We start from the raw sequence: 25,602 nt of genomic DNA, 5'->3' as shown, positions 1-25,602 counted from the left end.
AGATTGATCCGAGCGTGTTTGTAGGCGGGGGGGGGGGCTTTGTGATTATCACAGAACGCTGCGCGGCCAGTTGAGGAGTTTTATTAAAACCGAGCACGGATATTGACTCATATTACTCGTAAAATACTTGTACTCGGCAAAAGTGCTTTATCCGTACTGGATACTTGTTTCAGCCGGATACTCGGATCACCCCTACTAAAGAATAAGTCCCCCATTGCAAATTTTTAACACCACAGCCAGTGCTATGGATTTATCACACATCAAACACAGGCCGCAATCAGAAAGTTGCAATAGCCGAGGCGCATCGCAATGCCTTTCTTGCTGAATATCCCCCTAGACCAGTTGCGTCTTTTTGTGTTTTTTTGTGATCCCTGCTAGGCAACTATCAAATCACCCCTCCTCAGCCAGCTGTTTTTCTGCTGTGAAGTTAAATGACGTCTGGCGTTTTTTACCATTCTGAGTTGAAGTTTTTCAAATCAAACATACAGGTATTCCAAAAGAAACCATGAGGCCATCCAGAAATGCAAAAGCAGCTAGCAAAACTCTTAGCTCTCAAAGAAAACAATGACAAAGACCAATACTCACTACAAAGTGTTAGGAGGATTGTCTTTTATTTTTTAGCTTCTCCAAAATCAAAAACACAAGAGCAACATAACAAGGACTTCATTAAAAAAAGTACTGATCTACTCTATCGTAAGCTTACAGGTTAGCTGTTAGCATGCCCGGCTAATTTACTACCTTAACTAGTCAAGGGTCATGTCATTAGCTAATTACATTATATTGTGGGATTACAAGTTACATTAGAAAAGTCCCTTTTTCAAGACTGGTACTCCATGATTTGAAGAAGATGTGTGACAATGCTAAAAGAGGAGAAAGCAGTAAATTAACATCTGAGAGGCTTGAATCAGCATATACTTGGTATTTTTAGCTCTATTATTTTGTAGTATTTTGGCTCTAGGAATGGCAATGTCAGTATGTCTGCTCAACACATTCTCACTCCCGTCTTGAAAAATACGGAAGCTTGATCAGGTGCCTTTATCGTTGTTATGGACGCTAAAGTCTCCTTTAGTGTCATATAACACGCTTTACCTTGCGTTTGGTCAGGACTATTGGCATCACTTTTGACGCTGTTAGGTTAAGGAAAAGCTTGTGGGTGGGCTTAAAATTCCGTGACTCACGGCAACGCGATGGTTGGGTTAAGGGAAAGGTTGGGGGTGGACTTACGGTTCCGTTACTCATGGCAACGGGATGGTTGGGTCAAGGGAAAGGTTGTGGGTGGGTTTACGGTTCCGTGTCTCACGACAACGGGACTGTTGCTGAAAGCACGGTTCCCCAAACGGTACCTGTTTTTCCACAACGTGTTTTCATGAATTGTTTTTTATGAATTGAAAATTAAATCGTCATCAACACGGTCATGCAGCACATCATTAGAAAGCTTAACGTCTTGTGATTCCATCAAGCCCCCGCACAAAGCATAAGGTGACTTACAGCGGTTATAATCACGTTATGAAGTATGAAACACTGCACCATTTCTGTCTAAATCGAGCGTGCATCCCTACCTTTGTCCTCGTGTCTTTATCCACAGCGGTGAAAGATATTCATAAACGTTGATTTCCTAAATCGCAAACACTCCAAGGAATTAGAATATCCAAGCCTTGTAATCCATAATTAGCTGGTCCCCTAACAATCTTGTAGTTTCTGGCCAAGTTTTGACGTTCAGAAATCTAGATAGTGCATCATTTCTCGGTTTTTATAGCTTGTCACTTTTTCCCTGTGCGGGCTAAAAAGAAGGTTGACACACCATTGCAATCTGTGGCTTCTGCAGATTGCAATGAAACTTGTTCCCAGCCAATAGCATCAGCCTATCAAGAGATACCCTCAAGCTAAGCCAATGATATCGCACAGTCCACATTGGGCCCACGTGGGAAAGATGGACAGTAGATCCGACCACTTATAAGAGGAGGTCATAAAACTGGCATCCCTGTGTAGCCAATATGAAGACGAGTTGAATGGTACCAGACATGGCCAGAAAAAAACTATTCCTGTGATCCCTTTCAGCTGTCTGAAAGCAAAAATATGGCGTTCTGATGGCATTTCACCATTTCATGAAATTATGATTACTTATTTCTATAAATCTATGTATGTACTTCTTTCAGACATATCTGTGAGTGATGAGGATGTGTTTTTGTATTTCAGAAGTTTTGTATTTAACACTTTTTTGGCTTTTTTAGAAATAAGAAATAAGACAAACGCACAGACATATCTGTAGAAATACATTCATATAAAATCCATTTTATAAGTCATTTTTTTCTGGATTTTTTCTGTTCTAAGTTGAGACATGTGGCTAGGGTACTATTTTAGTATGTAGCCCATGTAATATGCTTACAGTAGTGCTTTTTATTAATTTTTCAGATGATTTACTTGGACGGAAATAGAAATTCTGTGTAGCTCTGTGTCAGTAAGGCCTAGTGTCACACTGCCCCTAGAAACAACAAGTTGAGAGTGTTAACTTCCCAATGAACTCAGGGTCATCCCAGAGGGCCAAAGCATGTGGAAACTGCAGCACTTTTTTAAGGGTAAAAATTTAGGCGAGAAAATCATATATTTTCAAGTGGTTTTAGGGAAAGGTCGTGGGTGGGCCTACAGTTCTGTGACTCACGGCAACAAGACGGTTGAGTTCAGGAAAAGTTCATGGGTGGACTTACTCCTAATTTCCACCGGTTGTGGAACGGCTGCAGATCCGCCCTGGACCGACAGTGGAGTCATTGAGTTTCTATTAAAATAAATTTGTGTATTTCCACTGACAACCATCCGGAGCAGATATGCAGATTTTTTCCGGATGCCGAAGAGCTCCGCAGCTATTTAACACATGGCAGATAGTGCGGGACAGGAAGTCAAGCACAGAATAAAATAGACTGTGCTCACGGCGGCTTATATTTCCCTGCAATACACCTTGAAAACACAGCACAGAGTTGTTTCCTTTCTATTCCTCTGGATGGAAACAAAATGTTGTTGATTTTGTGCTGAATGAGATCGCGAGATCTTGTGGGTCCTCGTGACTTCAGCTGTCAGTCATGGCTGCAGCCATTTCGTAACAAACCTGGACCTGGCGGGCCTTGACGGACGGCGGAGCACGGAGCTGACACGCAGCGGAGAGAATCCACAGTGGTTCTGCAGCCGGTGGAATGTAGGAGTTACGCTATCGTGACACGCAGGAATAAGAAAGAAGAAAGCGGCTTCCCTGACACGCCCATCCACCTTCGCGGGAATTTCCCCCTTACATACTACTTGCTAAACCCATTCTACATACACGGAAGGGTGCTTTTTTTCGTTGCATCAGCCACTGTCCGAACGTCTGTTTTTTACATAATGCATCCCTAATTCGATTTTTTTTGTTGCCCAAGGGCTGATGGGATACTTTCGATGTAGGCCTAATCCTTTAATGGTGGGAAGAAAAATAAAGTTCAGGTGACTGTATGCAAATTAGGGAATTTGTTGTCTGACAATTGTTCTGAAAGTGATCTTGTTGACGTTGTTGGGATGCACATAAAAACCAACGGGTTGGTCTGTTGGTCCACCACTTTGGGATAGATTGAAATACCTGATCAACTTTTGGATTAGGTAAGACATTTTTTTTACCTGGAGATGCGTCTGAAAAAGTGGGGTTGGAGTCTAGACTTGTATTTATGATAATACACCCACAACAACAGATGTCACAAACAAAACAAAACATTTAAAATCGTGTTGGCCTGATAACTGAACTGAGTCACTGTCCCTCACAGCTAGCTAGTGCCAGGGCCTGAAACATGGAGAAACACAGAGATTGTCTCATACAACGTCTCAGCTGGACGCAAGCCAGCTGATGGTTGCGCTACGCCTCAGCTGTTCAAGTGGCAGAGGCTGGTTTTAGAATGTAAGGTAGGGTGACCAGACGTCCCCGGTTTCCGGTGACAGTCCCCGATTTTGGTGACCTGTCCCCGGCTGGATCTGTCCCCGGAAATGTCCCTGGTTTTCACTGTGACTGACAGACCCAAATTAAAGAAAGAAAATACTGACAAAACGTAGCCGATGGTTGCACACCCTACTCACACGGGCTCAAGACAGCCCGAGCCAGCGCTGCTCAAAGATGTTTTGAAAGCCGTATTTTACGATGCTAAAATCACTGATTATTTACATGGAGTCTGGTGGGTTTTGCGAACGCAATTTCGCGGACTGTTTTAAAAAGGATCTTAATCTTTAACAGAAAGGTCGACCTCCTTAGAAATCCTTTCCATAATGTTGTCAGACACTAACAATATTAATCTGAGTCTGTTAGCAGCAAAACGAGCACTTTTATGAACGTAAATACAAGCTGGAGATTTATCCTACTAACTTACATTGTAGCTTTCTGCCGACTGCAGCGATCTCGTTTAATACTGCGTCACTGTCAAAGGAAAATATGTCCTCAATAGTTTTCATTGTATCCGATACTCATTGAGCTGTTGCAGAAACAAGCCGTGAGCAATAAAGCAAAAGCTGTCAGTAGTTCATAAACATTACAACATTATGAAATATTGAGACTTTCTATCTTGAAATATTAAGACTTTCTATCTTGAAGTATTAGGACTATTAGGACTTTCTATTTTGAAATATTAGGACTTTTTATCTTGAACTATTAGGATTTTTTATCTTGAAATATTAGGACATTCTATCTTGAAACCTTCCCCTCTGAGGTGTAGGGGAGTGGAAGTGGCAGCAGGGGTGGGTCTAGGATCAGACTTTGGGGGGCTCAGCCCCTAATGAGAACAGCTCTAGGTCTAGTGTCCCCGTTTTAAGTTTTACAAAAATAAAAACATGACTTGTTTTGGAGGTAAATACGCTTCTGAGCTGGAAATGTCCCCGGATTCTATCTGAGAAATCTGGTCCCCTTAATGTAAGGGTAAGTCAGCTGGTAAAGTCAGCTATAGACTAAAGACATGAAATGATCCATGTTAATGTTACAAATAGCTGGAGATAAAACATAAGAAATAAAACATGTTTTCGCCAATTCTCACTAGAATTGTAACATCTCACTATCACTAACTTTATCCACATTCATAGTATGTAACAAATTAAATATCCAGCTATAAAAAAAAGCCTAAAAGTTGGAAGTTATGCTGCGTTCCAGACAGGTTTTAGCCCGTAAGTTAGCATTACGACTTCAAGTCACAACTCACGACTTGGTAGCATCCCAGGCAAAGTCACAACAAACCCTTATAGCTGGCGTTAGCTAACAGCTACCAAACGTTGGTGTTAGCTAGCGCTAGCTGATACTAGTGATTTCTAGTCCACGACATATTTTGGGCTTAATATAATATAAAAAAGTTATCAACAAAACCTGTAGTAGTATCGTTGTGATTACAATTTGCAGAATTACTTTATGTTGCCTTTTTATGACTATATTATTTCCATTTTCTCACCAGCATCTGTACAGCATCAACAGGGGTAGCCATTGTTGTTTATGTCAGTGTGAGATCAAAAACTGTAACTGTGAGTACAGCAATCTGGTTTGTGTTCACAAGTTGTAAGTTACGGGTTTGACAGCCATTCCAGGGCACTTTCACGGCTAGAAGGTTGTGAAAACACGGGTTGCGGTTTGCCTGGAACACAGCATTAGAATAGAAGTACAACGAGGGTTGTCATGAAGATGATACGGTGTCTAAACATGCAAACAGCCAGAGAAAATCTTACCGCGGTTCTCAAAGCAGCGAGGAGAGTGTGTGATTATGTGACTTAAAAACGGAATGATGCCCATTACCAGATCAGTCATTCAGCTGAAGGCCTTGGAAATATACCTTGTTTTATTCAGTGGGTTTATAGTAGAATAGTTTTCAAATAAAATTGTATTCCTTTTTAAAACAAGATATGGTCTTTAAAATAGGCTAGTGTTGAAAGAGGGGGGGTTGTCTAATATCCGGACCAATATGGTATTTGCCATAAAATGCCATGACACATTCATTGTGAGAATAAAACCTAATGACATTAATGATTACCTGACTTTTCCACCTATGCCACCATGAGTTGAACATTTCAAATTGAGCCTTAGATGGTGAACACTGTAAACATTATACCTGCTAAACAGCTAATCAGCTCTGTATAAAACCGTCATAAGCCCCTGCTTTTGCTTTAATGTATATTAAATCTTTCGGCCACTGCTGTAATTACGCCGGCTCACTACAATTATTCTGGTAATGATTCATTGATGTTGAATACGTAACACCTATTAACTCCACCTTTTATTTTCCTTTTTAGTCTCTCCTCATGCCATTCTCCATTACACTCTCTTGTCACACACTCCTGACCCTTCCTCCTCATCACCTCACTTCATCTCTATTTCCTTTCGCTGTTCTTGCTTTCCACCTGCAGCTCTGGTTTTCTTTTTTAAGACCCCATTGAAAAGGTATCTCTTTTCTCTCCAGACAGTTGATTCATGAAACATGTTCCCGGTAAAAGACAGGAGTGGGACAGGAAAGACCAGACCCTCCTCTGTAGCTCTGTGGAGGAAGGTCTGGCAAAGCGAGACTAGGAAATTGTGGAAGACAGGATGGGAGAGAGAGAGAGAGAGAGAGAGAGAGAGAGAGAGAGAGAGAGAGAGAGAGAGAGAGAGAGTTGGGGTGTGAGAGCCAAGGTGAGAGCAGGTTGTGCCAGGAGTGTGTTTGCATTTGTAGCAGATTATTCCTGACATTTAAACTTTGTGAATACGTGACTTCTGTCATTTGAAACAGTAATATTAGTAAGTCACTAAGTCTTCTCTCTTCTCACACCTCTTGTCACATCTCACCTCCCCTCACAACCAACAGGCATGCACTCACACACGGCAATGTTGAGTATTCTGTGGGCCCGGCGTAGCAGCGCTGGTAGAGAGTGGCAAACAGAAACATTGAGGCAGAGAGTAAATCAATGGCCATCGACATGAAACACTGCATCAAGACTGTTACTGCCCAGACAGAGAAAAGGGAGGGAGGGATGGAGAGGCTATTTTACAGGAGAGCCCTTTGAAAGACAGAGAAAGATAGGCGAATGGAAAAAGACAGTAGTTAAGAGGAGGCCTGTAATTGAGAAAAAGGATCTGATATAACTAGAAAGGGGTGGGTGGGACAAGAGGCAAATGAAAAGCGGATTGTGATAAAGAAGGAAGGAGCGATTAGGTAATGGAAGAAAGGAACATAAAAGAAATAAAAGACAGAGTAAAGGCGATATGAAAAGAAGGCTGTAAAGGAGCAGTTGGAGAGATGGAGATGTGAAAAGCCTGCCAGGCAGAGGCAGTGAAATTAAATCTTTTCTGATAGTAAATACAATTTTAATTTTGTGCGAATGACTACAGAGCCTGTAAACTGATACTGAATACAAACCACCACCTCATACTGGAGCTCTGTGATAATTGTCCCCGCATAGCAGCTTTGTGAGCTATCATGTAATATGTTGCTGTTCATAGTATTGTGTGTTTCTCACCCTCTGGCTCAGGTGTCTTTTATAATGACATTCGTCGGCCACAACCACACACAATAACTCATATCGATGAAGTTGTGTATACTGCATGTTTTATAACAATACCTGAGAATAAATGATTTACATGAGCTCAACAATGACGTGATTGTGTGTAGCTGTATTATTTAGGTTTCCATTATCACAGGGAACAAAGGCCTTATTGTTAATATTGTTAAGTGACTTTTCCTATTTAATACGTCCATTGTCCATGTCCATTTTTGCAACACGTGTAGCTGCTGTTCTACACACATGCTGAAGGGTGCCTTTGCGTTGTATCTGACACTGAGAGGCACAGCCCAAGGGTCCTTATTTGACGAGTGGGAGTGAGAACAGGTTGCTTCTACAGGAGCATAAACCTTCGTTTCACAATGTCGTTGTTCGGGGAAAGTCTACCTCTGATGGTTTTAGATGGTTCATGGCCAATAACCAAAATGCTTATGGAGAAAATGAATGGGTTTTTACTTCTGGAATCATTAAGCTCTGAAATTGTGTTTTTGCACCGCATGGTACCTATTCGACTTGCCTTCACTCTACTCGCCTTTTTTGGTTTTCCATTATGATAAAAGGTCACTGGTACCTGCTAACGGGTACTTTTTTTAGTACTATCTCAGTCAAGGTTCCAAGTGAGCTAAGGCGATAACAAAAGGTGACGTGCAAACCTGCAGACTACTGATTTGTCGGAGAGAATCGTCACTATCCACTGCGTCATCATTGCTAGCTACAAGGGGATGGGGGGTGGGGGTCCTAAACAAACCCGCTGTGGTTTAGCCAGCAGTTTTATTTTTTGCTACCTCCAGCTTCTTTTGAAATTAAATGTGTCCTCTTGCTGTGGCAACAGCCACATGCCGAGAATAAAACCAACACGCCTTCCACGTTCTGTGTGTGGGTCGCATTAGGTCTTGGCAGTTTCCTGCTATGAGGACCAGCCACGCTCGCCTCACACGGTACTAATCTGTAATAGCAAAAGGAGGACGGGGCACCGCTGTCAAGCCGAGGCAAGTTGAGCAGGTACCATTAATGGAAAAACACCAATCAGTATTGGAAGGCTGGATACCTTTGATCAGACTGAAATATGCTAAGTTCATGGCTCCTAGCAACCAATACCACAACCTTGAATTTTTGAGTTTTGCAAACACAGTTTCCATGTAAGAATTATGTTTTCAGATTGTTTTCTTACAGTTTTCCAACCACACTGAAACACCTTAACGTAAAAAATAAATAAAACGCTTCTTTGTCTTCTTTAAGTTGGCAAACACCAAGTCTCTGCATCCTAGCTAACATCTGGAGTCTTAGTTCTTTAAACCTCTGTTCTGTCCCCTCTGGCTTTCTGCGATCAGACACTGTGATGTTAAACAACCCAACTCACGATTTACAGTAGCTTTTACATATTTTTCTGTTTTGTCAGACTACTGAAGGAGCATAAAATCGTGAATTCAAAAAGCTGTTTTCAGGTGAGAAAAATGTTGGGTCAGTATGGACAGAAGGTCAGTGCAAAGATAAAAAGTTATCTTTAGCCTGCTGAGTGTGCCTTTATACTTACTAGTGTCCACCATGTCAGGTTAATAGTGTGTTGGACAATAAGGGTTTTTATGTGCGTCCCAACAACTTCAACAAGATCACTTTCCGAATAATTGTGAGGACAACAACTTCCTTAACTTGCATACAGTCACCTGAACTTTATTTTCTTCCCACCATTAAAGGATTAGGCCTACATTGCAAGGTATCCCATCAGCCCTTGGGCAACAAACACAAGAATCCAATTAGGGATGCACTATTTTTTAGGGCTGCAATCAACGCTTTAAAATGTCACGGTCAATTATTGGTAAAGAGTGTTAACTGACTGCAGGTTATGTGTAGCAGTGTGTGCAGTTCTTAGTTAACCTCCATGACAACATAAACGCTCACGTATGCATAATAATCGTAAAACCATGATTATTTTTTAGACTATAATCGTACCATCTAAATCTATGATTGCTGCTAAATCCAATACTTGTTAATGGAGGGGAACTAGTGGACTTCTGAGAGTCATGTGTGTATTGAATAAACGAGAGCTTAAACACAAATACCCCTGTATCAGTGGAAAACTGACATACTGTGGTGCACTAATGGCACTTTTACTGTGTTCTTTTTCTACTTTTGGACGGTGGACAGTTTGGATGGTTTTCTATTCTTTTCTGTTCTTTTGATCGAGAATTCCTTATCTCCTCACAATCTGCTGTGCTTTTTTCTTCTTAAATGTTTTTGGACACTGCTAATGATTCTTTCTCGATTTAATTATTGTCCTCTCTACATTCTGTGTGTCTTCTGTGTGTCAGGACGGCTCATGCACAGGGTAAAGCCGAGGCAGCGGTTGGAGCAGCTCAGAAAGCCCAGGAGGAGAGTCGCATGGCGAGGGTCACTGCCAAGCAGTTCTCCCCTTCATTCCAGCACCCAGGAAATGGTTGTCACACACACTAAAATCACACATACATGTACTCATACTGTAAGCCGCACATGCACAGAATCCACAAACCCAGCCCAGCAGACACATACAAAACAACACATGTGCCTACACATGCATAGACAAAAAAACACAAATGTGTCTGTGTATGTGTGTGTGGGATGGTGATAAAGGTCAGTCAACCACCCTCCAGCTTTGCGTTTCTGCCTCTGTCACTCACACCTGTACAGCACTGCAGGTAGCCAACGCCAACCCACAAGAACATGCAGGCACTGCCTAGCACAGTGACACACACACACACACACACACACACCAACACACACACACACACACACACACACACGCTGACTTTGACACATACTGTACACTCCCACACACAGATACCTGAGATGACAGTGATTGTTCTTTTGCCATCTTTTCTGCTCTCAGCGGCTGTTTGTTTCTATTGTGAGGATATCATGTTAACAAGTATCAGTGCTGACATTTTGCAACATGTTGGTTTTGATTTCTGCATAGACATCATCGTGTACCCTTCTATTTCTTTTGTATTTGTTTGCAGATAAAAACTAAGGGACTGGACAAAAATTATGGGGTCAGAGAAGGGAGGGTAGATTGATTTTTTGGGAAAAGCAGGGGATTGTCCTTCCACTTTTGTCATCCCAGATTCAATCTGCCATTGGGAGATTTATTGTAAAAATGTATTAAAAAACTAAATAGTTAGATCACACATTTTTTTCTGGAGTAAACGTCTCCAAAAGGCCTGGCCATGCCACTCAGGCATTGTGTGAAAGATTTTATGAACATATTCTTCATATCGTATAACACATATCATGTTTGCCATAAATTGTTTTTGGGTGGGGCCCAAAGAAAAAAAAATAATGTTGAAGGAGGTTATGTTTAAAAATAAAATAAAAATAAAAAATAGAGTCATGCCCCCATCCCCACCTTAATCATATTCCTATATCGTCCCTTACATATTCGGAGATAATGCATGACATTGTTGGCTGTACTTAGTTAGTTATGGTCATTTAACCCATGTGTTCTCTTCTTGCCGACGATGCAACCTTTTGTTTTTCTGGGTCAAAATTATAAATAGATTTTTTTTTGTCACTTTTCCCAATGTTTTTTTCACTTTTTTCCAAACTTGTTGTCACTTTTTCCGATGTTTTTTTAAAATTTTACTGCAATTCTTTTGAAATTTTAGTTGATTTTTACTTGTGAAGAGCATTTTATGGAACAACCCACGTTATTTATTTTGATAATTTGGTTGAATGAAACCCAAATTAAAACCTTTTTGAAAATGGGTTCCATTGACCCAAGGACAACATGAGGGTTAAATAAGTTTTAAGAAGTAAGCAGCAATGGCAGTGTCATACCAACAAGCATGAAGTCAGCTTAGCTTCCCCACCCCACCGCCACCCAAAATGTCCCATCTTCATTCTGATGTCGTCTGTCTTTTGCAGGCATGGAGGTGCAGCGTCCCAAACGTCAGGTATCCAGCGAGGTGGAGGGTGAGGGGTTGTCGAGTAGCGCTGGCACCGCAGACAGCCCCGACCTTTATGTAAAGAGCGCGGGCTCCGACGACCCATCTAACGACGCCGCCACCCCTGATCTCAGCCCCCCTTCTTCCTCACCGCCCCACACCCCTCCTCCCCCCGCCAGGCCGTCTCAACGCAGCAAGAGTGCCCGCTTCCACCGGCAAAGCGCCGTGGACCACGGGGACAAGGGGAAGGACGGAGGAGAAAGGGGTGAGAAAGCTGGGGGAGGAGGGCAGACGGAGATCCAGGTGTTGATGGAGGGAGGAAGTGGGGGCGGTGAAAGTGGAGGAGGAGGAAAGGGGGAGTACACGCAGGCCAACAGCTGGAGTGAAGACAAGCGGAGAGGGATGTTGTCGAAAGGAGGAGGTGTGCCCAGCGGACGGGGATCGAGCCGCACCAACGGACACAAACACAGCTCCTCCAATCACAAGTCCCGGGAGCATGGATTGTCCAATCACAGACAGACCAGAGGGGACAGGTGGACAGAGTCGTCCGCGTCTTGGACGTCGGGGCGCAGGGGCGTGCATGGTAGGGGAGGGCGGCTGCTGGAGCAGGATGAGGAGAAAATAAGCAATTATGAGATGGAGATGAAACCTTTACAGCCCAGGGACTCCACTACCCACAAGCCCCATGGGCCCGGGGAGGAGAGGCCTGGGCATAGTCATGTTCATGGAGAGGAGCGCCTGCACACCGTGCAACGACAGAGGCATAAGAACCGTGAAGGGAGGGAAGAAAAGGAGAGGAGGGAAGGGGGTAAAGACTCAGCGCACAAGCTGGACAGACCGGGGGAAAAGATGGATTCACGGCCTCTACGTCGGGACCTCACTCTCTCCCCCCCGCTGAAGTCCTCCCCCATCACACCGGAGCAGCAGGACCACAGCCTCATGCAGACCAAAGGCAACCCGGTAAGGCTCATACTGATTCTAACACATTCCTGGTTCACGCAAACACAATACTTTGAGTGGAGAGGAACTTTCAGTTTGTGTTGATTCTAGCAGCCCCTTTGGACAAAAGCTGGAGAGTTTTCACCACACCTGCTGTCTTAAGGATATATAACAGAATATCCATGTTTGAACTCTTATACGTGCATATCGTGGATAAATACTTTACTAGATACACAAATATACCGTTATCTAGGAATAGTAACAACAATAACAATTATAATCACTAAAGCCTTATTCACATGGGATTAGTATTACCTGGTGAACTCTAGTCATTTCAATAATTTTAATTTAATTACAAAGGTTGTATGTAATTCCACCAAAATTCCACCGCAACTGACCTACCATATTTTGCCGAATATCGAGATCCTGTGATAATATTAGTCCTGTGCGAATTGACATGTCCATGATTTGGCAGGGTCGTATGTAATTTTATCAAGGTTTTGTTTTGTTTGCGTCATTTTGGCCCGCTCGCTAAGACAGATAGGAAAACTACTAGAATTGTTTGGTCCTTGTAAATTCTGGAGTGTGGTCTAGACCAATGTTTCCCAAACTTAGGGTCGGGACCTAAAATGGGTCGCAGACCCGTTTTATTGGGTCGCCAATTGGCAGAGAGCAGACTAAATGCTCAGCATGACCTCAGAATGGAACTTTCAAAAACCGAACCTAGACTAGATCAGCTGGTTGATATCTTCAACCAGACACACACATCTCATTAAATTCAAGTCAGCATTTTTGTTTTTTATGTTGGTGTCGGTACTGAGGAACGATGGGAGGGGACAGAGACCCAGGAAGGAGAGTAGAGACCTTTTCTGTTTTTGTTTACTTTTATAATGGAATAAATATCCTTCATATACATTTAAATTCATGGTTTTGTTACGTAAATTTGGGTCCCGGGGAGACACCAAATGTCTCTTTTGGGTCTTGAGCTGAAAAAGTTTAGGAACCACTGTTCTAGACTAATCTATCTGTAAAGTGTCTTGAGATAACGCTTGTTATGAATTGATACTATAAATAAGATTGAATTGAATTGAATAGATATGGGATCACGGGGGGCTGCGGACACCGTCTTTGAGGATCAATTTATGTCTGGCTGACCGGAGAACTCCGTCCCCGAGTCGACGCGCTCCCCATATCTTCTTCCACGGGCTGGCGGTGATGCTCTCATGCATCCCAGAACATGTTTTAAAACCTGAGGTGATTGAGCCTTTTCTGTGGTGGCTCCAAAGCTCTGGAACTCTCTCCTTTAGCCTTGAGAGCCTTGAGTTCTGAGGAAACTTTAAAAAAAAACCACCTGAAGTAAAATCTTTAACTAGCAATATGGTTAGTATTTTATGTGTTGTGTTTTTATTTGTTTTACTGTAAAGCACTTTGTGACTCCTCTTGTCTGTGAAAGGAGCTATATAAATAAAGGTTACTTACTTACTGTAATAATGCCACAGCGGCGGGGTTAGGTGTTGCGCCTCTAGTAACCCTTACCAGGCCTGGCCCAAAAAGATACAGAACTTCAACCCAATCGTGGTGCAGCGGCCTAGCCCTGGGCGTCCTCCATGCCTCCGAGTACCCAACTCTCAGCTAGGCTACAGATGTGTCAGCAAATTTGAGTAAAATCACAGGTATCTTCCTTTTCTATTACAAATGCGGTACACGCAACTCAGATGTGTGTCTGTCCCCAGATGAAACTACTCCAGTGTGAATAAGGCTTTAGATTTAGATTTATACAGCACATTTCATGAAACCCAAGGACCCTATACACAAGAATAGGGACAACAACAAAATAGTAGGCCTACACAAACATGGACTGAAAAGAAATAAAAAAACGAGCGCTAAATGGAAGGGGGACGTAATTGCATGTAGGCTACTGACGTACAACTATGTCCAGCTTTGTAAAATTATGAATGAAATAGACATATTGCATACCTGTCTAGGAGGATGACGGCCAATTCGGGGCCGCTTTTGAATTCTTTACAATCCCATAATTGTCTCCATCTGATGAAAGCCTGACTTAGGTTAACTCTGGTTTTTGCCCTCATCTCAAAAACCCTCTGGTGCACAGGCAGGTTGAGTTGAAATACAATGTGTTCCATTATGGCAGATTTGCCTTTTGCAGCTTTAAACCTTTGTTAGGATTGAACTAGTGTCTGTTTTATATTGTATAAAGTATCAATCAATTTTGTAGTAATTTATTTTAATTTTATTTTTTGTGAAAAAATGTATGTAATCTATGTATTACATTTAGCACATCTAGATTTAGAAAAAAATCACTCAACATGTTGTAAATGTTTTTGTAGGCCTAAACATATGAAGGCAAACAAATGCCGTAGTAATAAAAGAAATATGTAAGCAACTGGTCACCTTCCGATATGAAATGTAATAACTACTGAATGCTTCATGTTGAAGCCTACACACAACTGAATGCATAGCATTGAAATATTTTCCTTTGAAACCCATGTATCTGTGTTTATAGTTAATGTGGCTAATTGGACGTTTTCCAGGACTTTGTGAGTGTGGTTAGACTGAGTGATTGACATCTTCCTGAGTCACCTGTTAGGGCGGGACAAATGACACCTTTATCATTCGTATTGGTAGAAAGAATTTGTGACCTAATATGTTCCCATCTAAGCTCCGGCCCACCTTCAACCTGAGCAGAGTCTAATCAGCCGGACAAACTGAAAACACCTTTTTGGGTGTTTAGAGGCTTTCTTACTTTCGTTTTTGAAGTGGTCACAGATTTAGACAAGACAAAACGGAATTTCCAGTCACTAATCTCGATCCTGCTTTACTTATCAGGTGACGGACAGAACGTAACCTGATTACGTTGATATCTTGTGCTCCACCTCAGCTTCCTCAATCCACTCCTCAATCCATCTCCACACCTGCCGTTTTGCCTGGGGTAGTCTTGCGTAGCCAGACCTACCTCCACAGCGCTGCGGAGGAAGGTCTGGCTAGTCCACACAACATTCTGGGATTAGTGAAAAATGGGCATTGGTTCATTGGCATTTCTTGAAACCAATTGGTTCAAACCAATTGCGGTGCGGAGAGGCGGAAAAAATGCAAGTTTAATTAACTGCACTGTCCCGCTGTACTTGTGCTTGTAGGCTATTTGCAGTATATTAAATCGTTTTTGACCTAATTATTTTGCACTGAAATCTCACTCGTCTGTTGGCTCTGACAGCGCTGCATCAGCGTTCTGTGCATGTCCTCGCATGGAGCGGCTGAACATCGGAGCTTGGCTTTGCTGCTCAGACACGAAAAGACTTTTAGTTTAAAGGTTTTACTCTTAAACACAAAAGGCATATCCACTTTAATATATACTGTATATTTAAACATATCTGTGATCAAGCTCAGTGCCTCGCTTTTGTATTAACTCTCAAACTTTCTCTTTGAGTCCCTCACATTTTGCGTGATGGTGTGGCGTGCTGGCGCTGTATATTAACAAGTTCTTAAAACCTCAGCCCTCCACAACAGCAATGGGCCTCATATCCTGAGCAATAAAGTCGACAATTCCTTCCGTGATATTATGTATGCGTTTGGATGGTAGAGGCTTAACATCCAGCGTGGTGTGGGGGGGTCTGGGGAACGCTATCGTAGTTGCGGGAGTGTGCCCCGGTAGTTATAAAACGATTATTAGACTATGAAATATGCCAATTCTGATATGTTCATATAGCCTACTCCAAACAGACAGGGAAACCTAACGCGGAAAAGTTATCTTACTATTTTTAGGTGATATGCCATGTTTGTAGTCGAGCTGCGATATGCAAACTGTTACTTGCAAACTTTGCATTCAACTTTTTTTCGTATTCTATTTTTGTAAAGTGCTGCCACACTGCCAATGTCTTCGACATGGTAGAGGAGGACTGACTGTAATTTAAAACACACAATTAAAGAAATATTCAGCAAACCACTAAAACAAGGCTTTCTAGTTCTTTCTTCGATCTGTCCCCAGGAGGTTGGGCTAATCCAAAAAAGGGGGGTGTTCTGAAGACAGACTGTTCCCTTTGCAACAGGGGTGCTCTGAAAACACCCCCATTAGCAATAAGTGCTTTCAACCCATAAACCGTAACGGTCTCTGCTTCCACCTGATGAAATAACATGGCAAAAAATCGACCAATCTGAATTTTGGTTGAGCCCGAACGTATCGACCAATAAATCGACTAGTCGACTGGGAGATTACAACCCTAATGTGCACGTACGTAGGAAAGCTCTGGAAATACAATGGCTGTTGCATGTTTGATGAAAAAGCTTAGTTCTAGCTTGGAGGATGTTTCCTGAATTGTCAGGAGTGTAGAATGCCAACACAAAGAAAGCAGAAAGTGAGGGACATCTGGACAAAAATGAGGGACATCCAGTGGAACATCAGGCGGGCACCGGAACTATCCTGTAAGTTAAAAACATTGTCAATATACAGTAGGCCTGGGTTAAATCAATCAGCTAACCATGCTCACTTCTCTAAAGACATTTGACTGATATTATAACCCTTGTCTGATCAATTTTATCTAGGCTCAATTTCTTATATTTGGTGGTTCACATGCTCAAACCACATGGTGGTGGTGGTGGGGTGGTGATGGCGCAGTGGATACAACACATGCTTTTGGTGTGGACAATCAGGGTTTGATTCCCTCTGCGATACATTCAATTTCAATTCAATTCAGTTTTATTTATGGTATCAATTCATAACCAGAGTTATCTCGAGACACTTTACAGATCGAGTAGGTCGAGACCACACTCCATAATCAACAAGGACCCAACAGTTCTAGTAGTTCCCTCCAGAGCAAGCAACAGTGCGACAGTGGTGAGGAAAAGCTTCCTTTTGGCAGAACCCTTTGACGACCGGTTGGGGTTCAAATGAGAGTGGCAATAACAGTCACAAAAAATAGTAGTTTTTAGTAGTTCACGGCATAGCGGGGCACTGTGCGGCATTACAAGGCACAGCAGGATGTAGCAGGGCACAGCGTAGCAGGATGTAACATGACATCGCAGAACGTGTAGCGGGACCATGGCGACAGCTTCAAACATGATTTTGAAGCCTCCCTGATCCAAGGAAACATGCATACATACATACATCAACAATACATCGCCAATGTGTCCCTGAGCAAGACACTTAACCCCTAGTTGCTCCAGAGACGCGCAAACCTCCAACATATATAGCAATTGTAACTTGCTTTGGATAAAAGTGTCAAATAAATTACATGTAATGTAATATTTTGAGTTGGTGAAGACCAAAAATAGAGCCAAAAGGATTTTTTGAACTCCCAAATCAACTTCAAAGGTGATAATGTTTCAGTGTTGTGTTTATACGTTTATAGTATATAGTTGCAATCAAAATTTGGTATTGAGTTACTTAGAAGACTCAACTCCTTTTGGCATTTTTTTGCTTCTAAACCATCAAAGTATTTTGAAATTATTTAGATGGTGAGGTATAATTGGAATCCTTTTGATTTCGAAAATCGTATTGATTAATAGATACTTTATATGGTTTAATGAAAATCCAAAAACATAAACACGGCCCCTGGTTATTACAGCTGTTGAAATGCTCTAACACAGCCATTAAATGCTCTAACACAGGGGTCTTAAGCGGTTTTTAAGCCAAGGACCCCTTGGGGCAGGGACCTCCTACCACATAGATTGTATACAATTAAGTTGCAAACTGGGCCAACAGTGATGTGTGGGGCGGCCTAAAGCCTTTATACATACCTTTTTTTTTTTTTGTTGGTATGATTTCATAAGTCATGTTTTAATATATATTGAGCACACTGTGCTCAATAGCACTTTATTAAAAATGCACTTTATTAAGCATACATCATCATGCACATATGCGTTGGTAATGTAAAAAAAAAATGATTGTAGCAGCTTTACACTTCAGAAGTTTGAATCTGTTTAACCTTAATATCACCCTGGACAGCAGCTGTATGGTGCATTTGTCATATCTGTCATGTCACTGCCACACATTGATTTTATTAAAAGGATTTGTTGTCCACTGTCATGAGGATACATTCCATCCCCAGTGACATAACACAATGTTATCCAACATATTAAGATAATCCTGGGGGAGAGGCACAAGGTTTAACCTTGTAAAATAAAGAAAGCTTTTTTTTGTACTACGAGCAAGCGGGGGGATTACGCCGTTTTAATATAATTTTTGGCTACATCTTGACTCAGGCTGGAGGACGGCCCCAACCACGCTAATCCTGGATAATAATACCGTCGCAGCATTAGCTAATGAAACCAACAGGAAAATCAGCTGCAAGGGAAAACCACTCATCGTACGCCGCAGACATGCACTGAGCTCATTATAAATCAAGCTCTCTCTCTCTCTCGCTCTCTCTCTCTCTCTCTCTCTCTCTCTCTCACACACACACACAAACGTACACGTTGTGTGTGTAAACTGTTAAATACAGTTCCACACTTACACAACTTGCTCACTTTAATCACTTTAATCCAAATTTGTCTGCAGCCGTGTGATGAATGAAGTCAGTTATTTTGTAGTTTAGTGGCTGCTGCTGCTACCTGCTAACACAAAGCCTAAAATACACACACACACACACACACACACATACACACCAAACACAGATATACAGGCAGTAAGATAACAACAGCGGGACTCTCTGCACCTTAGTAACAGCAGACTGGCAAACTAGCCCCTTCCTCACTGAAAGCCCCCTATTGGTTAACCAGCGCTTTGTTGCTAGGGAACAGCTTATGCCTTGCTTCAATGGTGGCCAATCAGTGGGCGTGTGTCAGTGACAGAGGGGTGGGTGGAGGTTGTGTGTGTGTGTGTGTATGTGTATGTGTGTTTGAAGCTACAGAGAAGCAAGTGAGATTTGTGTAAGACTGGTTCACAGCATACACAAATACTATCACACTCTGTACGATACACACAGGGAATGTGCAAACACCATGGGTTGCTTTGACACACCAACGCACACACAAACGTACTCATGCATGCACGCACACGCACACACAAGCACACACACATACACACACACACACACAAACAAAGGACCTCTTTTTACCAATCACTCAATCAATCCAACTTTATTGATATGGTGCTTTTTTGTGGAAGATTGCAATACAAAATAAGCATTACATAGAAACGAAAATAAACTCTTTTATAGTATCTGTCAGACAATCAAAACAGCTCTTCACCTCTGTGTCCACTCAAAGACACCAACCAGTTGGCGTCATAGAACACAGAAACAAAACCTCTGTGCATCCCAAAGGCAGGAACAGCTTCAGTAAGATGGGTTCCCAGGTGGCCAAGCTCTTCATGGCCAACAATAACAAAAAGTAGCATGATGACAAAACATCTTAAAATTAAAATTACATTGAAAATGGAGGAACATGTTAGTATATTCAAAAAGAAAATTCTAGGAAATAATATCTCAAAGTTTTGCTTGAAAATATCAACAGATTGTGATGCCATTTGCTTAACACTAAAACTTACTTCTCTATTATGCCGTTTAACCGCTGCATGATACAACTTGACTCAACTCCTTCTAATTTGCTCTTATTTGGTACCAGAGTTACTTGGTACCTGGTACTTTTTGTACCACCTCAAAAAAACATGGATGTCCTGCACCAACCCACTATTTCTAAATAGTCGCATTCTCTCAAAATCAGATGTAAAAAATGGCAGCCCGCAAAACTATCGGAGTATACTACACTATGCTCTACACCTGAAAAAGTGCAGACTTTCATCTTTTTGGATACCAATGAAATGATTCAGCAAGTGAACGTGAAATTGAATACAATATGAAAAAAATTTGAGCAACGTGTACAATTAAAGTGGATACATTTTTGTTGACAAGCACAAGCGACAAGTGGTGAGTGCAGGGAATCTCACCCACTTTGTCACATCCATCACACAATCCATTTGTTATTACTGTATAATTATTTGAGGAATTATGCTACATCAATCTTACATACCCCCTTCTGTACTTCAAAGTACCCCCAATTGAGAAACACTGATCTTAGTGGTAGATCATGGATCAACTAAAAGGCCAGTGCCAGACAAAGGGGCAGATTTAGCTGAGACACATCTTTATAGTGTGTTTGACAGGCAATCAATCACTATTTTAATGAGCGTGTAGAAAACCAATAGTGATGTACAAAGACGAATCTACTACCTATAACATAATGATAATCTCACTGTGAACAGCAAACATGCTGCTGCATTTTGGCTGGTCTGCAGTTTATGTAAAAGTTTCTTAGGTGGGCCACAAAAGAAAGCATTACAGTACTGTTGTCATGCCTGCTAGTGATAAATACAGACACAGGTTTGTCAGTATCTATGTCAGTAGAGTTGTGGTTGTAATTTCCAAAGATGATAAAATGCAATGATGGTGATATTTTATTTTGTACGTGAGCATCAAAATTCAATTGAGGATTAAAATGCAGACCAAGAGTAATAGCTCAAGGCTTGGTGCTTTGTGTCAAGGATTTTAAGTCAAAGTCACTGCACAACTTGCGTCTTGGAGCCAATGCTCTAATTATTAAAATGTTATTTTCTTTAATGGTTTGTGACATTAAAGAGTATGATGGTGGATTGTGTTGTAGAATGCCTAATCCTGCATAATTGTTTGGTCTATAGTTTGTATGGCAATAAAAAGTCACTTCTCGGTGAACAGATAACATTTACAGTATTTGGGAATTCTACAAGTCAATTTAGCAGAAGAGTTGTAACACTAACTCTCAGCATGTCCAACTGTTTTTTAAAGGTGCCCTGCCACACGTATTTCATTACTTTGTGGTAATGTCTGAAGTTGTACCATGGAATCTGTAATATTTTTTGTGGAAAAAATGCCTTGGTTACCTTGTTTCAAGCCATTCTGGCGTAGTATAGAAAGCCTGCAGGAAGATTCAGCTCGATTTGTGCCAGGTCTCATTAATATTCAACGAGCTAAGCTTCTTGACTATATGATTTGCTCATTAAAAACACTAATTGAAGTTTACCTCAAGTTATTCAGTAATCAACTGACTACTTTTACAGCATGGAAATGGATATAAATATCTAGAAGTCAGGAATTGTCACTAAAAAGCACAGATTTCTTAATAAATAGAGGTAGAAAAGGCTAATGATCAGAGGATTTCATCTGGTAATTAGCTATGGCCCAGGTCTGTGATGAGCCTATCACCGGATTGATCAGCATAAACCTTATTAGCAGCCACTCTGGACTGATTTATTTACAACAATATTGCACTACTGATGCTGCTTGATATCAGTTCCCAGTGTTCCCAGTGGTCCCATTTCCCTCTCCCACGGCAACCACTGCTAAAATATTGGACTCAATTAAAGCCATGGTTGTCCTGTACTGCACCGACTCTTTTGTTAAATCATTTGATAAGACTAAAAAACACTATTTAATTATTTTACAATTTTAAAGTGAAAGGGGACTATTTATTAGGGATTCTGCATCCAGGGGTTTCAAACTTCACTAAGGGTAAGCTAGAAAATGAGAATCACATCAAGAGCCAGAAGTATAGTTTGACATGCTTTAATTATGAGGAAAACGTCAAATAATTTGATGTATTACCACAAGTCTCATTCATTTTTCTCACTTGCAGTTTGGGCCTCATAAAGCCCCCCAAAAATTGGCAACAAAGATCCTTATCCATCATAGAAAGAAAACAACAAAAAGGTGGAAAAAAGCAACATCCAAATGCCTTAAAAGCAACAAAATTTACTTCAAAATCCACAAAAACATTGGAGAACGTGACAAAAACATTGAACATTGACCTTTAGCAAAGGCAGCAAAAACTTCATAAAAGGCATAAAAAATGAAGATGAATGAATGATGTTGTCATGATATTGTCAGTGACTATACTACTGTAGATTCACTTTCACATATTTACCCAGAGTGGACAGGTGGTCAGGGAGACTGGCCTTCACCCGCATGACCCAGGTTGTCAGCAAGCATCTGCTTAAGTGTCATTGAGCAAGACACTGACGCCCGGCCAGCTCCAGGCTGCTGTTCTGCAGCCGAGTTGGCCCTCTGACCTCACTCTATCAGAGAAGATGTCTCTCTATAGGATCAGCCCAGGATTGTATTATTTATCTTAAGATGCACTGCATGCATGTATTATCACTGCTCCTGGGTCTTATCTTCATGCATGGCAAAGACATGCAAAGCATAAAACAGCCTTCCAATTTGTTCCTTTTTGCGACATTTGTTTTAGATTTGTATTATGTCATGTAATCCAGAAACCACCCACACAGTGCACACCAGATAACAAGAAAGAGCAGTATAGTGAAAAGTTAATCTATTTAGTAGAATAATTTAAAGATTAGGAAGTAGGATGGAAATATCTAAGATAGCTCTGGTTTTCTCCCTATTAATCCAATTGCCACCTCTCTCTATCCATTGCTTACAGTGTCTAATTGTGTTCCCCCGATATGTAGAGTTCCTCAAGGCTCATTCAGTCCATTTATACAATTTATCCCAAATTCTGTTGCGTGATCACTAACAAAGATCTTCCCTGTTCCCATACGAACCTGGTGCGACTGCACGTTCACGTCACAAGTTTCCTGTCAAATAAGATTGAATTCAAAAGATGAGACCTTCAAAAGATTGGACTCTATCCTATTAACAGTAGCAGCTGATTCCATATAGGCCTCTCAGGTGATGCTTGCTTGATGTAATTTGTTCTTTGAAGGTATACTATGCATGATTTTCCTAACAAAAAACATTTAAAAACGATTTTATTGATTTTAAAATGGCCCGTCCAAGTCTATGATCTGAACTCTGTCCATGGCAACGGTCTGTTATACAGAAATAATAGGGATCAGAATCAAGTATCCAACCCATAAAGTAATAACGACTCAAATATCACTCTCAATCATCACTTATGACCTAGTAGAAGTGTGTGGTGGTGAATGTATGTGCAGAGGCCCTCTGCCCGTAATTTCTCTTTTCTTTATAAAATCTTGTTGTGTTAGGCGTGTTTCCAGGCATCACCCTTTGGGCTCAATGATACGAAAATAAAGTGGACACAGCACTGAAAAAACACTTATACAGCGGGGAGAAACACCAAGCAGACAAAAGCGTCTGCATCTCGTTCCAAAACAAGAAAGAATCTGGGGTTGGCTATAACTTTTGTCAAACTGGGGAGGAGGGGCCAATTGTGAATGTTTACAAAGAGCAAGCAACAATTCCTGCATAGTTTTTTTTAAATGTATATCCGTGAAGTATTTTGTAACCCAGGGTTTGAATAAGTAAAAAGATTTGACTAACATTACATGCTACTTCTAAACGTAGACTGATTTGTGAGCATACACAATAGTTGAAAAAAAAGAGTTTTCAACTAATATCGGAAGAGAACATCAACCACACTGTGATTTGCATTAAATCTTTGTCACACAACCGCAAAAAGCCAGGCTCAACATTCATTCAATACAGGGAGTATTGCAGAGAACATGGCTGCTGTTGGGTAAAAACCTTGCATCTTCAAAATGTGAGAGCGTTGTATTGAACTTGACACCCATGCCTTTGAGTTTAGCTGTATGTATTTTTGATTTACAGTTTTATAAACCCCAGGGCTGTAAGATTTTCTGAACCAGTAAAACAATAAAAGTGACGGTTACCAGAATTCACTTGACAGCTGCGGGGAGATTGATGTGCATGCAGTTATGCAAGGTCCAATGAGAGTGATGTTAGAGGTGTGAAATTATTTCAACACAACAGTACGTCCTTTAATCGCCAATAAGTTCATAGAAAAAAACTGATAAAAAAAGAAGAGAATCATCAACTGTTATGTTAAAAACAATGGATTGGCCCTTTAAATTGTGTTCATGTTAAAGCACCTTATCACCTATACTAAACCCCTGGTTGGTTTGGAGGTTTATGTTCCCCTTTACTTTTACTTTACCCTTTTCAATTAATACCCTTACAGGCATATATAGGTATGTTATTGACATATTATAATCATTATGACCAACTGTGGTAGTAAGAAATGTCATGGCTGTTCTGCATCCCCATGGTTAAAAAAGGTACAGTAAATGGATGAATATAAATGACTGTGTATATCTGTATGTATTAGCAGGTTCGATATACTGCCTGTATGGAAACAGCTTTGTCCGTAAGCTTTGAGTGTGTGTGTGTCCTGATTATTGACATTCTTTTCTCTCTTTCTCTCTGTCTCTATCCCACGCAGGCCTACAGCTCTTTCCTGGTTGTCATGGTGATTTTGCTCAACATTGGAGTGGCTGTTTTGTTTATTCACTTTTTTATTTAAAGACAGCACAGCTTTCAGAGTCAGCCTGTCGCTACAAAAACTATACATTCACAAGAGTATTACGACAAACGTGCTGCCCCTTTCGTTTTCCTGGCGGTTCCTGGACTGCAACCGGCTGAAAGAAGACAAGGTCCAAGGAGGGCTCCACCAATATTTGGGCTAAAGGTAGCTCAGCAGGGCTAACCTCGGCTAAGCTTGGTCCAGTCCATTTGGAAGAGAGGCGGAAGTGGACAAAAGAGTCCAGGTAACTGGACTACAGGGAGATAATATAGTCTAGAAACTATACATAAGTGAGCTTCAGTAGTTCACACACAGACTGAAATGGGCTGAACCCATGCAAAGCTGCAGCTGGCATTACAGCGAGATGTCTGCTTCCACTGTCTGCTGACGGGACTGACAAGACAGACGTTTTCATCGTCAAATCATAGTTTTCAACAGATTTGTAACTTATAATTTATTTATTAACATTTTCTCTCATGTACAATATGTTGATGGATATATTCTTTATTTTGTAACCCTCCACCCCTCTTTATAGTATAATATATAACTCCTGCCTTTTGGTTCCTCCACCTGCCTGGATGTTGTTACTGATGGTTCAAGGGGTGTGCTTATGTGGGTGTGTGTGTCTGTCTATTTCAAATGTAGTGTGCTCCCAGGATACATGGTTGATACTTCCCTGCCTTCTCACACACACACACACACACACACACACCCACACACACACACACACACCCAACGCTATTACTCCATCCCTCTCATTCATCCATCCCCGTTCTGATGTCTGTCCTCTCATTCTTCATCCTATGCTGGAAGTAAGAATGTGTGTGTGTGTGTGTGTGTGTGTGTGTGTGTGTGTGTGTGTGTGTGCGCGTGTGCCTGTGCGTGTATTTACTGTAAATGTATGTTTGCAGTGTGCCTGAATGTTTTTTTTTTGCAGAATGTGAGT

The 25,602-nt window shown here is 41.3% G+C and overlaps 1 protein-coding gene across 1 annotated transcript in view; it reads left to right on the top strand.

Annotated features, from left to right (window-relative positions):
* The window catches only part of jph3 (junctophilin 3), a 65,223-nt gene extending 40,411 nt beyond the window's left edge, over nucleotides 1-24,812 (top strand). The window contains exons 4-6 of the mRNA XM_034878830.1: nucleotides 9,822-9,946; nucleotides 11,410-12,389; nucleotides 24,576-24,812. Of these exons, the coding sequence (XP_034734721.1) occupies nucleotides 9,822-9,946; nucleotides 11,410-12,389; nucleotides 24,576-24,656 (1,186 nt within the window). The 3' untranslated portion in view covers nucleotides 24,657-24,812. The remainder of the gene's footprint in view (nucleotides 1-9,821; nucleotides 9,947-11,409; nucleotides 12,390-24,575) is intronic.
* Nucleotides 24,813-25,602: the final 790 nt, after the last annotated feature.

This window comes from Etheostoma cragini, chromosome 8, assembly GCF_013103735.1.
Source record: "Etheostoma cragini isolate CJK2018 chromosome 8, CSU_Ecrag_1.0, whole genome shotgun sequence".
NCBI classification, from domain to species: domain Eukaryota; kingdom Metazoa; phylum Chordata; class Actinopteri; order Perciformes; family Percidae; genus Etheostoma; species Etheostoma cragini.
The sequence above is the reverse complement of the archived record's forward strand: the minus strand, read 5'-3'. Positions and strand labels throughout refer to the sequence as shown.